This window comes from Megalobrama amblycephala, linkage group LG23, assembly GCF_018812025.1.
Source record: "Megalobrama amblycephala isolate DHTTF-2021 linkage group LG23, ASM1881202v1, whole genome shotgun sequence".
Classification (NCBI taxonomy): domain Eukaryota; kingdom Metazoa; phylum Chordata; class Actinopteri; order Cypriniformes; family Xenocyprididae; genus Megalobrama; species Megalobrama amblycephala.
Window position 1 is genome coordinate 20,939,336 of NC_063066.1, and position 17,611 is coordinate 20,956,946.

General features: G+C 36.8%; 1 protein-coding gene across 1 annotated transcript in view; it reads right to left on the reverse strand.

Annotated features, from left to right (window-relative positions):
- The window catches only part of ppp2r2cb (protein phosphatase 2, regulatory subunit B, gamma b), a 36,803-nt gene that overhangs the window by 5,978 nt on the left and 13,214 nt on the right, over positions 1-17,611 (reverse strand). Inside the window, exons 2-9 of the mRNA XM_048176159.1 lie at positions 16,934-17,595; positions 16,381-16,479; positions 14,073-14,170; positions 12,759-12,900; positions 12,557-12,669; positions 12,306-12,483; positions 4,256-4,420; positions 3,631-3,800 (exon numbers count right to left, since the gene is read on the reverse strand). Of these exons, the coding sequence (XP_048032116.1) occupies positions 3,631-3,800; positions 4,256-4,420; positions 12,306-12,483; positions 12,557-12,669; positions 12,759-12,900; positions 14,073-14,170; positions 16,381-16,438 (924 nt within the window). The 5' untranslated portion in view covers positions 16,439-16,479; positions 16,934-17,595. The remainder of the gene's footprint in view (positions 1-3,630; positions 3,801-4,255; positions 4,421-12,305; positions 12,484-12,556; positions 12,670-12,758; positions 12,901-14,072; positions 14,171-16,380; positions 16,480-16,933; positions 17,596-17,611) is intronic.

Here is a 17,611-nt window from a genome sequence, read left to right on the forward strand (position 1 = left end):
AAAGAAGAAGAATTGACTGAGCAATTACAATAGGGTCCTCACACTCACACCATTGGTGCTCTGGCCCTAATAAGGAAAACCATTTTGGTTTTGGCTTTTCTTCAAAAGAGAATTAAAAGCATTTTTAAAGGTCTCACCATTGAGGTGCTCTAGATGGCACAGTTGCATCAGCCTGCGCCATCTACAGTTTCATGATAGAACTTGGGCTGTGTATGAAATTGCGCTCTATACCCTTAAATAGGGCACTATTTGAGGGAACAGCCATTTGCAGTGGTGTGCAAAACCATAGTGGACGATATGGGGTGCTTCTCAAACGGAAGGCTGCATATCTCTGCTGCCACGTCATCAAACGTCGCTGAAGGCCATCTCAATCGGAAGGATCCTTGAAAGGCAGCCTTTGTTTTGTGTCCTTCGTTCAGCTGAATTTGAAGGATGCATGCGATGTATCCTTCGCGACCTTCAATCACCCTCAATCCTTTGTACACATTCCAATTCACGAAAATAAACTGATGGAAAATGAGTCGGTATTGAGCTTGTCTGAATTTATTATTAAATGTAAGAAAAATAATGTTTTCGGACATGAAAGCATAGATGTTATCTTTGTTTTGGTGAAAATTACGCACTTAACACTAAACTGCCAATAATGTCAGCCACTGGGAGACGGTTGTGATTCACTGTGTTGTACTATGTATCGAAGCTTTTACGAATCTTTTGTTTCGAATCAGTGGTTCGGAGCACGAATCAAACTGCCAAAGTCACGTAAACGAGGCTTTGTTACGTAATAAGTGTTTCAAAATTTCAATGGTTCACCACTGGGGGGCGTGACTTTGGCAGTTTGATACGTGCTCCAAACCACTGATTCGAAACAAAAGATTCGTAAAGCTTCGAAGCTTCATGAAGCAGTGTTTTGAAATCACCCATCAATAGATATTGTTGAATAAAGTCGTTAATTTGGGGTTTTTTGGCGCACAAAAAGTATTTTCATCGCTTCATAACATTAAGGTTGAACCACTGTAGTCACATGAACTGTTTTAAATACATCTTTAGTAGCTTTCTGGGCATCTGAAAGTGTTAATTGTCTTGCTTGTTAATGCAGGCATCACTGAGCCATCGGATTTCATCAAAAATATCTTAATTGGTGTTCCTAAGATGAATGAAGGTCTTACAGGTGTGGAACGACATGAGGGTGAGTAATAAATGACAGAATTTTCATTTTTTGGTGAACTAACCCTTTAATGCCGAGGAGGACTCGAGCCTACAAGCCTCTGAAGGACTGAACTAGGTTCCGTTTGAGAAGCACCCAGAGAGTGCACTCATTCAATCCCACAATGCACCGCAATAATGAATGTACAACCGATGTATGCTCAACAGCTAGAGAATACCCATAATGCACTGTAAGAGTTGCGTGCAGAATGAATTCCAGCGTCTGACCAGAAGATGCCTCCTGCAGCTGAATCATCCATCCATTTTCCAAACCGCTGATCCAATGTGGGAACAACGCAATATCATAAAGGTATAAATCCCTTTTTAAATGATTATTAAAATTGTTTAATTAAGGTTTATACATAACAGAGTATTAAGGTTTCCCTGAGAGAGTTCAAGATAAATCTTTTCATCTTAGTACTGGAGCTGCCAGGTTGCTAAGATTCAAATTAAATTAAATTATTAAACAGCAAGCACAAACTATGCAAAAGCGGCAGTCCTTCCGGCACACTCAGTTTTCGAATTCATTCACTCATTGTCAGTTACTACTTCAAGTGAACTATATTAGTGGAGTAATGTAGGTAATAGTGAATGAGGGTATAGGTAGCGATTTCAGACACAGCCTTGGTATTTATATTATTCCTTCATGGTAAATTTACTTAATTTTACATTATTACTGTTTCATTCTGCTTTCTAAAGACAAATATGTATATAGTTGTATACAAAAGTCAGTAATAACACAGGTCAGTGTTATTTTAATATTATTTATATACTACTACAGTATTTATTATTTTGAATTAGATTTTATTTTTATATTTTCAGTGTTCTTTTAAAGGTGCCATCGAATTGAAAATTGAATTTACCTTGGCATAGTTGAATAACAAGAGTTCAGTACATGGAAATGACATACAGTGAGTCTCAAACTCCATTGGTTCCTCCTTCTTCTATAAATCTCATTTGTTTAAAAGACCTCCGAAGAACAGGCGAATCTCAACATAACACCGACTGTTACGTAACAGTCGGGGTGTACGCCCCCAATATTTGCATATGTCAGCCCATGTTCAAGGCATTAGACAAGGGCAGAACATCTGGATGTGCACAGCTGAATCATCAGACTAGGTAAGCAAGCAAGGACAACAGCGAAAAATGGCAGATGGAGCGATAATAACTGACATGATCCATGATAACGATATTTTTAGTGATATTTGTAAATTGTCTTTCTAAATGTTTCGTTAGCATGTTGCTAATGTACTGTTAAATGTGGTTAAAGTTACCATCGTTTCTTACTGTATTCACGGAGACAAGACTGTCATTATTTTCATTTTTAAACACTTGCAGTCTGTATAATTCATAAACACAACTTCATTCTTTATAAATCTCTCCAACAGTGTATAATGTTAGCTTTAGCCACGGAGCACTATCAAACTCATTCAGAATCAAATGTAAACATCCAAATAAATACCATACTTACGCGATTAGACATGTTGCATGACGAACACTTTGTAAAGATCCATTTTGAGGGTTATATTAGCTGTGTAAACTTTGTTTATGCTGTCAAAGGCAAGCGCGAGCTCTGTGGGCGGGGAGCGTGAGCATTTAAAGGGGCCGCAGCCTAAATCGGCTCATATTTAATGATGCCCCAAAATAGGCAGTTAAAAAAATTAATTTAAAAAAATCCATGGGGTATTTTGAGCTGAAACTTCACAGACACATTCAGGGGACACCTTAGACTTATATTACATCTTGTAAAAAAACGTTCGATGGCACCTTTAAGTCATTTTATGCTTTTTTCATTTTTATTAGTTTTTTCCCCGATTCAGTTTTAGTTTTATTTCAGTTTTAGTTTTAGTCATTTTAGTACTTCAACTTAAATTGAATTTTATTTCAGTCAGTTGCCAAAGCAATATTTATAATTTTCATTTTTAAAAAAGCTTTTTAAGTTTTTCATCTAATATTTATATTTTCTTTTATTTCAGCTTTATTTCATTTAAAGAAAACAGTCTTTAATAGTTTGTTTTAATTAACAAAAACAACAGTAAAATATTTTAATTATTACTCTTAATTATATATGCATATTTAATAATAATATACTCTTAATAGAGGGTAGACAACAGATAAACTTAACACAAAGTTTTTTTTTTTTTCAGATATTTTAATGTATTTTGGCTTTAGTGCAATATCTAGGTTATATAAAAGTCAGTTTAATGTTGCAAACAACATTCTCTCTTTAAAAATTGAAAACCACTGGTAGTACCATGTTAGTACCATTGTACATATCCAAAAACACTATTGCTATGGTACTTTTTTATTTTTGTGTAAGTGAGGCCAAAACATTAGCTTTATATGCACTGAGAGGCTTGGATCCCTTCTAGCTAAAACACTGTGTGAGTTTGTGTATATGTTTGAGTGAGTGAGTAGGTGTGAGACCTGGTATGTTTCCACAGGTTTATTTTCCATGTTGAGGTCCCAGACTTTAGCGGTGAGGTAATCTCTAGTGAGCAGGTAGCGGCCGCTGTGACTGAACTTCACATCTGACACTGAGGAAACAATCTCTGAGAAGAACGATCGGCGGGCTGGATCCACTGCCTCTTCAAACACTATAATGGAGTGAGCACATAGTGTTATGACAGAGTATTATGACATTAATACTCTAACCATTGAGTGTAAACACGTATATCACCTTACATTAAATATGGACAATGTCAAACTGAGTTTCAGATCTGAAAGTGTAAGTGCTTCAGGTCAATCTTGAGTTCAATTTGATTTCATCTAAAAACCCACACATTTAACAGGCTTGTATTGTGGGTGACTTAGTGGTTATGTTCCCAGATCAACATCCTTGTAAGTCTTAGAACAACATTACTACCAACCAGTAAGATTTAAAAAGTGTTAGGTTTAAGGCTTAGGACTGAAGGAATTTCCTCTGATTTCAAAGGTAGTTACAGGTTATGGTTGACAGGAATGTTTTTTCAAGACCAACAAAATATGTACATCCAGGAAAATGTTGTCCTTGGCAGTATCATCTTGCATTATATGCATATGCGTGGCTTACATTTGGCATGCTGGTCGCAGAGCGCGCGAGCTCTCATGTCACAGAGGCGTGTGGTTCCTGTGCTGCTGCTGAAGGCCAGCAGGTGGCAGTGGTGAGGGTGAAATTCTGCCACTGTGATCACCTCACTGAGGTCCTCCATGTTTTCCGGCTTTAAATCAACAATATCTGACAGAAATTCACTGAGGAAACCTTACAAACTGAGGTTTGAGGATATCATCACTAATTCATAACAACATTTCTAACATTATTAACAAAAAGTCCCTCAGCAAAATGCTTTCTTCTGGATTCCTGTAAGGTTGCACTAGCCATTTGCAAGTTCTTGGAATGTAAAGGCCACACTAGAGGCTAATGCTGCCTTCATGTGCTCTCATAATTATCGTAAATACGAGTTTCCTAGGTAAAAATCGTCGTAATCACGCCTTCAGAAGTGGGAATTATCATAATCCCAATAGCAGGAAGGCAGCTACTAGTAAGTAACTACTTGCTAGATTGTAACTACCACTGTACTTTATTTAGTTGCAAGATTTGTTATTTAATTGGTTGTGGAAGGTTTGCAGAAGTACTAGAGATGTGAGGTACAATACAATACAAAAAGCCTTTTTTTAGAGCATCAAGTGACTGTCTCTCTAAATGAGTTATTGAATCACTCAAGTGATTAGTTTAACAATGCTGATTTACAGTATTCAGGAACGTAACACCACTGCTGTGTGCTATTTAGAGATGCAACAATCGATTCTGTGAGACAGTCTTTGATTCAGATTTGATTACAATGTTTTCAACTGGCAAAGTAAGCAGCAAATATCTAGTTGAAGGACTAAAAAAATTAATTTACACTAAATATACTAAAAAAATAAAATATTACCTAATTAATATAACTGAGACATACTGATAGTTAGTTAAAAAACAGACCTTAAAGTCACCATGAAATCAAAATGGACATACTTGTTTTTTAATGGAATATTGCAGTATTTATTATAAATGATTTAAAGGATTAGTTCACTTTCAAATACAATTTTCCTGATAATGTACTCACCCCCAAGTCATCCAAGATGTTCAAGTCTTTCTTTCTTAAGTCGAAAAGAAATTAAGGTTTTTGATGAAAACATTCCAGGATTATTCTCCTTATAGTGGACTTCAATGGAGCCCAAACAGTTGAAGGTTAAAAATACACTTTCAGTGCAGCTTCAAAGGGCTTTAAACAATATCAGACGAGGAATAAGGGTCTTATCTAGTGAAACAATCGGTCGTTTTCGAAAAAAAAATACAACATGCTTTATAAACACACATGATCGCCTTGCACGTGCTTCAGCTTTCAGTATTCTTCAAAAAGCTTACGCTGTATGTCCTATGCCTTCCCTATTCTACTTATGGAAAAAAAAAAACGGAACTGGTGCTATGTTCATTCCGTAAGTTGAATAGGGAAGGCGTAGGCAGGGATGGGCAGTATTTATGATACATGTATTTCAAATACAAAAAAGTATTTTGTAATTTGTATTTGATAGGGTTGATGAAAATGGCTTTGTATATTGTATCAAAATACTTTAGTTTTGTATTAAATACTTTGTAAGAAGTCTACATGATGACATCATAAAATTGCAGCCTCTGGTGCTTGCTTAGTGGTTTGCCCAGACTTGTTGCGATCAAAACAGAAAATTGATCCATATGGAAGAAGGTTGTCAAGAAACGTGCAGGCTGACAGCTTTCCATCAATTTTTTTTTTTTTTTTTTTTTTTGCGTAAATTGCTATAATTTTTAAGAGTTCATATTAAGTTTTGGTGTTTGTTTTGGTAGCCTAGGCTAAATAGTTTACCAATTTACATAATGTTCTTGAAAACTATTATACCGAGCAATTAAGCATTAATTAGTTAGAAACTAGTTGCTATGAATACAGGTGGCATCAGTTGTCTTCTTATGAATGACTTGTCTGTCATTGAGTCAGTGTTGCTGATGCAAAGTAGGCCCTTCGTTACCAAACACCAAGTAACTAAATTAAGATACAATTATCATCATTGTATCATTCGCAAACACTAAACTGTTGGTTACTTTAAAACTAACCTTCATCTAGGAGATCATAGGGATATGTTAATATTTGATCTGTTAAAGCCACAATATGTTAATTTTCGCCCTAGAGATCGCTCATTCAAAACAAAGGCGTAGTTCAATGACACCTTGATTTCACAGAATCATGAGATGTGTTGTCTTCACCTCACAGCCGGCAGAAATCATGTTCATGGATGTGATTATTAATGTTACTGTAGTATGAAGCAGAGCAGGGTGAGTGATGTTAGAGCTGAACGAGACCGCTGGAGTGATTGATAGTGAGAGACGAGTGCGACACACACCTCGAGAGCAGCGGGACTTTTATTATGCCACAATTGCTGCTTCCGCTTCTTCCGGTCAAGCGTATGTGGGGTAATGCAGCGCTGTTTTATCATATTAGATACATTTGTGTGTTGAAAGTTGTTATAGTGCTACTCCGTGCATTCGCTCGGCGGCTGCTATGAGACACTGTTGCAAACTGCAGTAAGATCGATCGATATTAGGCATGGTAAAACATGGTACTCGCTGTAAATCAAGAAAACAAGATTCAAACAAAAGACTTAATGTGTTGAGCTATATAACATGATTAGTTTTCTGTTAATGAATGTATCCAAACAGTTGCCCACCTCTCTAATAAAACACATAATATACTAAAGTGTCTTTGATGTTTCCATGGTTTCCACAAAATAAAACCAGAAATCGAGGGTAATGATGTCATTGATAGGTGACGCACGGACACGGCCTGTGTCATGGTTAAAATTGCTTATTTCTCTTGATTTAGACAATTTTTTACATTTTTTTGGGATAAGTATACAAGTCAACAAAATATATAACATTGTTCTAGTGCTTTTCGGATATTTTAATCTAAAAATCCTACATATTTGTAGTTTATTTTGATACATTTAAAATTAAGGTATTTGGTATTTTATTTTAAAATACATTTTGATATATTTTTGCCCAACACCGGGGCGTAGGACATACAGCGTAAGCGTTTTGAAGAATACGGAAAGTGGAAGCACGTGCAAGGCGATCATTTGTGTTTATAAAGCATATACAGTTTTTTCAAAAATGACCGATCGTTTCGCCAGATTAGACCCTTATTCCTCGTCTGGTATCGTTTAAAGCCCTTTGAAGCTGCACTGAAACTGTAATTTTGACCTTGAACCGTTTGGAGTCCATTGAAGTCCACTATAAGGAGAATAATCCTGGAATGTTTTCATCAAAAACCTTAATTTCTTTTCGACTGAAGAAAGAAAGACATGAACATCTTGGATGACATGAGGTGAGTACATTATCAGGAAAATTTTATCTGAAAGTGGACTAATCCTTTAATTGTGCCCACATCATTTTTTTTAAATTCATAATAATCATAATCTTTAATCAAAATAACTTCCCTCCCTCTTGCAGTGACATCTCTGATGACATGTTTACTGGTGTGAGGGCGGGACAACCTGTCACTCGCATCAGATCCACCAATAGCAAACCTCAACCATCCAATCAATTCCCCATGTCAAAATCAAGTCCCGCCCTACATTTTTTCTAGTTTGAGAAGCCGTTTCCTTCAGATATCAGATGTCATAATAGGGAAGAAAAGACGATCACAACTTCTGTTTCATGCCAATGCTAAGGCAGAATGTAGCTTGTAGGCCGTAAACTCTCAGTAGTTAAATAATGGGTCTCATTTACTAATAATCGCGTGGATTATTTCGTATTTGTACGAAACAGGAGAACTTCTCATGAAAAATCTCTGCCTCGTGCACAACACGTGCGTACACTACACACATGAATTTGTTCTTAACCTCATTCTTATTTTAGTGAATTTGGAGTATTCTAAACGAGCGGCCGAGGTTAGTCATTTGCATAAACCATGGCCAAACCATGGCCAAATTACGTCACTCTCGTCAGACATGCCGCTGTTTAAAGACGCGCTCTCACCTGATCCTCAAGCAATGCCAAGCGTGCCATTCTCTCCAGTTCTCACAATAAACACCTTTCATAGAGACCCAGATTACAGACCTCTCATGAGCCAGCTGTACATAAACGTATATCTGCGTTATTCAAAGAAACTTCGCAACTGAACATATTCACTGTATATGATGAAATGTATTTAAGATTAAAAATGTTATTATTTAATAACTTTATTATATAATTTTATATATTGATGATTATATATTACAATTAATGTAACATACTTTAATATAATTATAGTCTTGTTAGGATGAAAATTCTTATTTATTTATTTTATATATACATTTTATACTTCTTAACACGATTATAAGGCCATACAGATTAAGTGCTTTTTTTGTACGAGTTGTAAATTTAGATTGATTTTAAAGGGTTAGTTCACCCAAAAATGAAAATTCTGTCATTTATTACTCACTCTCATGCTGTTCCACACCCGTAAGACCTTCGTTAATCTTCGGAACACAAATTAAGACATTTTTGTTGAAATCCGATGGCTCCGTGACGCCTGCATAGGGAGCAATGACATTTCCTCTCTCAAGATCCATTAATGTAGGGGAGAGCGGGGTAAGTTGTCACACTGTTCATAACTCCAACACTACAGGCTCTATCTCAAAAATCAAATAGCTACTTTGTGTGACTTCTTCTTCTATAGTCAACTTCCTGTTCACATGTGGTCATGTAGTCGCTCTAATCTGAGGGTAGCACAATTTTCTTATTTTTTTGCTAAAAAGTAAAAAATTTGCACTTTAAATTTTATGCAATACAACTTTGTTAGGTATGAATGTTAAAAATTATTATTTTGCACAAAATAGAGGAGACAATAACGTGTCTTTTGATACTTTAACTGACTTGCTATGTTGAGCATTAGCACACATGTCAGTTTGGGGCAAGTTGTCTCAATGACTTTGGGGCAAGTCGTCACATGTGACAACTTGCCCCAGGACAAATAAACACATAACATGCACAAAAACATACAAGTGCTCAAAGAAGAAGCACTGTTTACTATTTTTGGACAACCACAAGTCTCATCTGTCCATTGATGGACTCAATTATGCCAAAGAAAATGGCATAATCATGCTGTCATTCCCATCCCACTGCTCACATTGGCTCCAACCATTAGACAGGTCTGTCTACGGGCCACTAAAGAGGCACATCAACAGCGCGTGTGATGCCTGGATGAGGAACAACCCCGGGAAGACAATGTCAATTTATGACATTCCTGGCCATTCAGGCTGGCTTTAGTGTGGCTCGGGTTCAGCCTTACAAAAGAGATGTATTTCTGGAAATCCTACATCACAGATCGCCCCATTCAGAACCCTGCCCTGCCAGGCCCTAGCAGGAAGCTTCAGAGCATAATGAATTAGCTTGTCGAATCAGCGGTTCGGAGCACCAAAGTCACGTGATTTCAGCAGTCTGGCTGTTTGACACGCGATCCGAATCATGATTCAACACACTGATTCATTATGCTCCGATGCTTCCTGAAGCAGTGTTTAGAAATCGGCCATCACTAAATAAGTCGTTATTTTGTTTTTTTGGCACACCAAAAATATTCTCTTTGCTTTATAATATTAATATTGAACCACTGTACTCACATGAACTGATTTAGATATGTTTTTAGTGCATTAATGGATCTTGAGAGAGGAAATGTCATTGCTCCCTATGCAGGCGTCAAGGTGGCTGTGAAAAAAAAAATCTGCATTGTTTATCCTTTTGATCTTTCATTCAAAAAATTCACAAAATTCTAACCTTTCATTGAAGGAAAAGAATTGAAAATGAGGGAAAAAGCTCATTATGAAATAAATGTTTTTCTCCAATACATGTTTGCTACAATTATTGGCATCCCTAGAAATTCTTCTGAGTGAAATATCTCTGAAGTATATTCCCATTCATATTTACATTTTTTAGCACACCAGGGTGACTAGGAGCATGAAATTGTGCAGCCATGACTTCCTGTTCCACAGGAGTATAAACATGAGGAAACACAAAGGCCAAATCCCCTTAATCGTTCATCACAATGAGAAAAAACAAATAATATAGTTCTGATGTGCAGCAAAAGATCGTTGAGCTTCACAAAATAGAAAATGGGTATAAGAAAAAAGCTAACGCATTGAAAATCCCCATTTCCACCATCAGAGAAATAATTAAGAAGTTGCAATCAACTAAAGATGTTACAAAACTGCCTGGAAGAGAATGTGTCTCTAAATCGTCCTAATGCACGGTGAGGAGGAAAGTTTGAGTGGACAAAGGCTCTTCAAGGATCACAGCTGGAGAATTGCAGAGATTAGTTGAGTCTTGAGTCTCAGAAAGCCTAAAAAAAATTACCAAACAGCACCTACATCCCCACAAGTTATTCGGGAGGGTTTCAAGAAAAATCCTTCTTTGCTCATCCAGAAACAATCTCCAGCATATTCAGTCAGACAAGGCTGGAACTTCAAATGGGACCGGCTTCTATGGTCAGATGAAACTAAAAAAAGAGCTTTTTGGCAGCAAACCCACCAGATGGGTTTGGTGCACACATCGATAAAAAATACCCCATGCCCACGGTTAAATATACTGCTGGATCTTTAATACTGTGGGCCTATTTTTCTGCTGGAGGTCCTGGACATCTTGTTCAAATACATGGCTTCATGGATTCTATCAAATACTAACAGATAAAAAATCAAAACCTGACCACTTCTGCCAGAAATCTTATAATGGGCCATGGTTGGATCTTCCATCAGGACAATGATCCAAAACAAACATCAAAACCAACACAAAAATGTGTCACTGAGCACGAAATGAAGCTTCTGCCATGGCCATCTCAGTCCCCTGACCTGAACCCTAAAGAAAATGAGTGGAGTGAACTGAAGAGAAGAAGCACCAACATGGAGCTGGGAATCTGAAGGATCTGGAGAGATTCTGTATGAAGGAATGGTCTCTGATCTCTTGTCAGGTGTTCTCCAAACTCATCAGGCATTATAGAAGAAGACTCAGAGCTGTTATCTTGGGAAAAGGACGTTGCAATAATTGGGTGCCAATAATTGTGGCCAACATGAACTAGAGAAAAACATGTATTTCATAATGAGCTTTTCCACCCATTATCAATTGTTTTACTTCAATGAAAGGTTAGAATTTTGTGAATTTTTTGAATGAAAGATCAAAAAGATAAACAATGCAGATTTATTTTCACAGCCGCCTTTGCTCATATTTACTCAGAGTGCCAATATTTGTGGAGGACACTGTATCTTAATTTGCGTTCCGAAGATTAATGAAGTTCTTACAGGTGTGGAACGGCATGAGGGTAAGTAATAAATGACAGAATTCTCATTTTTGGGTGAACTAACCCTTTAAGTATGGAAATTTTTGGTGAATCGTTATTTGTTCTTATCGTCGGTCCTAAGCACATTTCACGCACAAATTTGTGCGTACGCATGCTTACTGAATGAGACTCAATGAGATTTTCACGCATAAATTTGTTCGTACGCATGCTTACTGAATGAGACTCAATGAGATTTTTCTCCAATGATCCAATAGCAGCTTTTAAATGTGTGAGTTCAAATGCAGTAAATTTCAGTTTATCCTTGACTCTAACTTTTTTGCCTTATGCAACTAATTGAAGTCTGTCAGGTAAAACATGAGTTTAGTGATGTAATTCAGCCAATCTGTTTTATTCCAACTGTTAGTCTTGGTTGGAGGCTTCTGTAAATATTTAGCTTATACATAGTTACATAACAACTAAGTTTAATGGTGCAACGCAAACATTTTTTAGTAGTTCTTAAGTTATAACTTACAATGTAGCTTAGTTATGATGTAAAATGCAGTAAATTACACACAGCTGAGGCAACTGGCTCCTGCTGAAAAGATTGATCACCATGTATTTTGGTGCCCAGCAACATGCTAAAAGCCACTCAAAGCACTTTAGCAGCTGCATATATCAATGCCCTAACCACTCAGAACACACTAACTTCACATTTTCAAAATCTAGTATAGCTTAAATGTCACAATAACACAACCTAATCTCTCTATCTCTGTGCAGTTCTCTCATACAGTAAGATGATGAGGATACTGAAGCTGCGGTCTGTGATGCTGAGATGCCACAGGTTGATTCTCAGGTCATCAGCAGACATGTACGTCTCACAGTCGCTGTTAACACTGATGGAGTTGATGTGATATGCATGAGCATTAGCAAAAACACGGCGTGGGGACGCCTCCACCAGCAGATCCATCGGCCGCAGGACAGGGACCTACACCAGCAGAAACTCACATCAGGCAATGAGAACGAACAGAAAGGAACCTAGAAGGAGAAAGAGCACACACCTGTAGAGTGGTGATTGTTGAAAGGTCCTTCAGCCTGCCTTCCTCATCTCTGAGATTATAGCCTTCTGCTCGCTTGTCTCTCTCACTCACCTTCCACAGCTTTATGGTCTTATCTGACAAGAAACACAAACGGTATGTTAATAATTCATCACAGTGTTTTGGCATTGTGTGATATAAAGTTAGAAAGCGTTTTAGCGGTTACCATTGGTCGTGAGGAGGAAGTGGGCGGGGTTATGCGGAGGCAGCCAGCGAATCTTATTAATTTTCTCCTCAATCTCCAAACTTTTCAGGTAATCAAACTCAGGCTCGTGACTCTGAAATGTACTATAAACATTATATTCGCCCTAAAAGAGAGAGGTATGGGACAAGATAACAAACTGTTATTAGCATGAATGAATTATGAATTAATTATTTTGCTCTTAGTTTTGCTGCTTATTTCCTTGTGTTAAGATATCTAAGTAGAGTAAACATTATAATAAAAGCTTAAACTAAGAAAATATTATAATATTCAAATTATTATTTATTATAATACAATTTAATTATAATAAAAGTCCCCATGAAATCTAAATCAAAGCTTTGTGGTTTAGCTTTTAGGTCATCTGTATGCGAAAAGTTGACAAAATAAATGTAAAGAAAAATATGCATATTTAAAATTTATTGGGCCTCATTTGTAAAACATGAGAGGAATGAATTTTGGTTTAAATCATTCATAAAAGCATTCTTAAGTAAACTCTCAAATCTGCTAATATAAGTAAAATTGATTTTATGAGTGAATTATTCATTGTTTAATTCATCTTCCGGAAAAATATACAAAAAATTACGGTTACATTTTATTTAGATGGCAGTGTTGCCAAGTCCTCCGTTTTCCTGCAGAATTGGGCTACTTTAACACTGTTGCCGGGGGTTGTTTTTCATGTCCGCGGGCTGAAGTGACCCCAAATAGCATGATATTTAGCCCCAGGAATGCAAATTTTACCAGAGGGAACCCCAACAAAAAGTGGATTTTACCCCCCGGAACACGATTTTTGATTAGCAATTGGGCAGGTTTTGTTATGAAAACCTGGCAAACCTGTTCGATGGTCCACTTAAGAGTTTCTACTAACTATAAGTAACTTTGCAACTACATTTCAACTAACTCTCATTAGAGTATTAGTACACTGTAGTAGACTGTTAGGGTTCGGGTTAATAGATAAGTTGACATGTAGTTGCAAAGTTACTTATAGTCAGTAGAATGTCTGTTGGAGAACCATTAAAATAAACAGTTAGCAGATATTTAGACAGTCTACTAATACTCTAATGATTGCTAATTGACATGTATTTGCAAAGTTACTTATAGTTAGTAGAATGTCTAAAGAAGGAATGTCTGAGAATGTCTCCTCCCATTACATTATAAACACCACCTGCCTTAAAAAAATGCAGCTAGTGATTCAAAATGTCCCATCTCAACATCCTGTTTCAAAAGGAAGTTAGTCAAAAGTGGAAACATAAAAAGTGTGTTTATCAGAGATATCTCTACCTGTGGTTCTCTCTGAAAGATGACAACCCTCCCACCCTTATCACCCGTGGCCAAGAACTCTCCACTCTGGTTGAACTCCACCGTAGAGATGACATCCGCTGAAACACAGACATGATAGAAGAAGAAATAGATTGTAGGTGAATCAAAATTCTTTTTCACAAAAATACACAGGCCTCTATTTATTGTAATGAGCTGTCAATAAAACTGCAGATCTACTTAGTCAAATATCAGAAGTTAAAGATCAGATGTGCCTGAGTCAAATATTGCTTTGCCAAAGAAAACTAATGTAATTTTTTGTATTTGAATACGGATTTTATTGCACATTCACTATGTGAACACCAATGCAAAGGTTGAAAATTATCCCCGTCTAGTTTAAGTACTCATCAAAAGTTTGGACACTTTTTATTATGACTAATTTCCACATTTTAAAAAATTGGGAAAATCATCAAAGCTATGAAATAACACAAATGGAAATATGGAAATGAAGTAGTAACCAAAATGATAAAACAATACTTTACAATAAAGTTATTTCGTTAACATGAAGTAATAGTGAACTGCATTTCTACAGCATTTATTAATCTTTGTTCATGTTAATTTCAACATTTACTAATACATTATTGAAATCAAGAGTTGTATTTGTTAACATTAGTTAATGCAATAATATGAACAAACAATGAACTGATGTATTTTATAACATTAAAAAGATTAAAGGGATAGTTGACCCAAAAATGAAAATTCTGTCATCATTTACTCACCCTCAAGTTGTTCCAAACCTGTATAAATTTCTTTGTTCTGCTGAACACAAAGGAAGATATTTTGAAGAATGTAGGAAACTGAACAGTTCTGGGACACCATTGACTTCCATAGTATTTTTTTTTCCTACTATGGAAGTCAAAGGTGCCCCAAAGCGGCCTGGTTACAAACTTTCTTCAAAATATCTTCCTTTGTGTTCAGCAGAACAAAAAAATTCATACAGGTTCAGAACAACTTGAGGGTGACTAAATGATGACAGAATTTTCATTTTTGGGTGAACTATCCCTATAACAAATACAGTAACAAATATATTGCTTATGGTTAGTTCATGTTAGTTAATACATTAATGTTAACAAATGAACCTTATTGTAAAGTGTTACCATAAAAATTATTATATTTGAGCTTCTTTGTGTAATTCCTGCTCTGCAAACCATTATTATGAAAAAAAATGTTTCTTGAAATAAATGTTAACTGAAATAAAATAAAATATTAAAAGAAAACATAGAATTATTTTATTTCAGATAGTTGCCAAGTAAACTTTTCTCATTTTCATTTAATTTAACTTGATGTACTAAAATAACTAAACCTAAAACTGAAATAAAAATGAATAAAAACTATAAAGACATATTTAAAAAAAAAAAAAAAAAAAAAAACCTAATAAAAATGACAAAAACACAACAAAATGACTAAAACTTTAACTAAAATGACAATGAAAACAAAATATCTAAAAATAAAAATTAATTTAAACTATTAAAGAGGACATATCATGAAAATCTGACTTTTCCCGTGTTTAAGTGTTATAATCGGGTCCCCGGTGCATCTACCAACACAGAAAACGGAAAAAGGAAATCCAAGTAACTTTGTTTTGGTAAGCCTTTCTCTGCAAGCATGTGAAAAAACTCAGATTACGCTCCCCTTGTGACGTAGGAAGGGGATGTTATTATAATATTACCGCCCCTTAATCTGCACGTTTCCACCCATGGCACCACCATTTTGTTTTCGCAAGCGCAAACGGTGTACTAGTTCTAAGGCCATGGCAAAAGTTTGAGCAAAGTTTGAACAATGAAAGGCTGAACAACGTTACTGACAATCGTCATTTTGGCTGCGTGAGATTCTCCAGCTTTGTTGTTGTTGAGCAACAGAAGCGTGAGCTGTTAAAGCTCCACCCTCTTTTGGAAAGTGTGCAGGAAGCAGCAGCTCATTTTCATTTAAAGGGACACACACCCAAATAGGGGCAAATTTGACAAGCTATAATAAGCCAGAGGCATATTACATCTTGTGAAAAGGGCATAATAGGTCCCCTTTAAAACTATAATAGTATGTCAGTGATACTAAACTAACACTTGTGCACACTCGTTCTTTCAAAAACAGTATTGAAGTAGTTCCCACTTGTTGACTGCTTTATATAAAGACATTTATTTTTGTAACTAATTCAAGTATTTCAGCAAAGCCTTTACGAGAAACATAATTTTGCTCAAGTGTGTTCAAACTTTTGACTGGTAGTGTAGATCCATGAGAGTGTGTAGTGCATGGTGGTGTGTGTGTGTGTGTGTACCCTCAGTGTACTCTGGCTCCAAGGCTGCGAGGTCTGAACAGAGAACCGGGCTCAGCATTCTGGGACGGAACCAAGGGCGGGGCTGCAGCTCTACCAATCCTGCAAAGAGGCGGAGTTTCATGATGAGCGTTAAAATGTGAGTGGAAGGCTTAGAACATGCTACCAGAGATGTCTGCCAGAGAGACTCTCTCATCTGATGAAACAATTCTAGAGGCTGATATTCAAACACGCAGGTCACATGCGTGGGGCAGAGATAAACCAAAATCTACACAATGTTTTTGATGAGCTGAAATAGGCCTAGATTTGAGATTAGTTGATGTAATCTTGTTCTACATCAATATAAACATCAGATTATCAGAGGAAAAATCCCAGACCCACCACACATATACATAAACATCTCCATCTGGTCTAAAAGCATTAAATGGCCTCAGTTTAGAGTGTTTAAAGAGGATCACATGGCTCACTTTTGCTTGTAAACATTCAGACAGCAAAACAAGATTGAAAATTCAAATGAGAAACAAGACGTTCGTAGAAAAACACTAATTTTTCTTACCTTCTGTCACATCGCTGTGCTAGCAGTCGCGTTCAGATACTGATATGTTCATTCAGTTCCATTGCCGAGTTGGTGTGTACAAAAGGTGTCTGTGAAGGTGTGTGTGTGTTTGATGAATGAGCAGCACACCATCCATTTTTCATCCATCAGCATCAAGGTCTGCTGCAAAGCGTCATGGGGTATAAGAGGGGTAAGTCCATGCAAAGAGACTGATGACACTCTACAGAATATGAAGTCCACAAAAAAAACGCTGAAGAAAAACCACAACAATCTCTTGGCTCAGTTGGGATGCATCTTCACCCAGAGGACCCTTCTGGTTAATTCATTCCTGTTGGGTTTTCCTGAAATCAGAGGTAAACACATGACAGCTGGACTTGTGCGTAGGCATACTGATGTTTGTGCAAAAGAATGAGGGAGGGGTAAACATTCTGCCTATTCTGCTGCATAGACTCCTCCTCCAAAGCATATCACTGAGAGGGAGACACAACGATGCTGAGTGACACGCACTCATCCAATCAGGCCACTGGTCAGGAAGCTGTGGCCAATGGGAGAGCAGCTCAGCATCACAGTGAACAGCAACCCCCCACTACAGCATCATACTGATACAGCTACAAGAGCGGTTGCCTGGTAACCGCATCTGTCTGTGAGAGCAGAGCACGAGTCTGGGAGGAAACATGA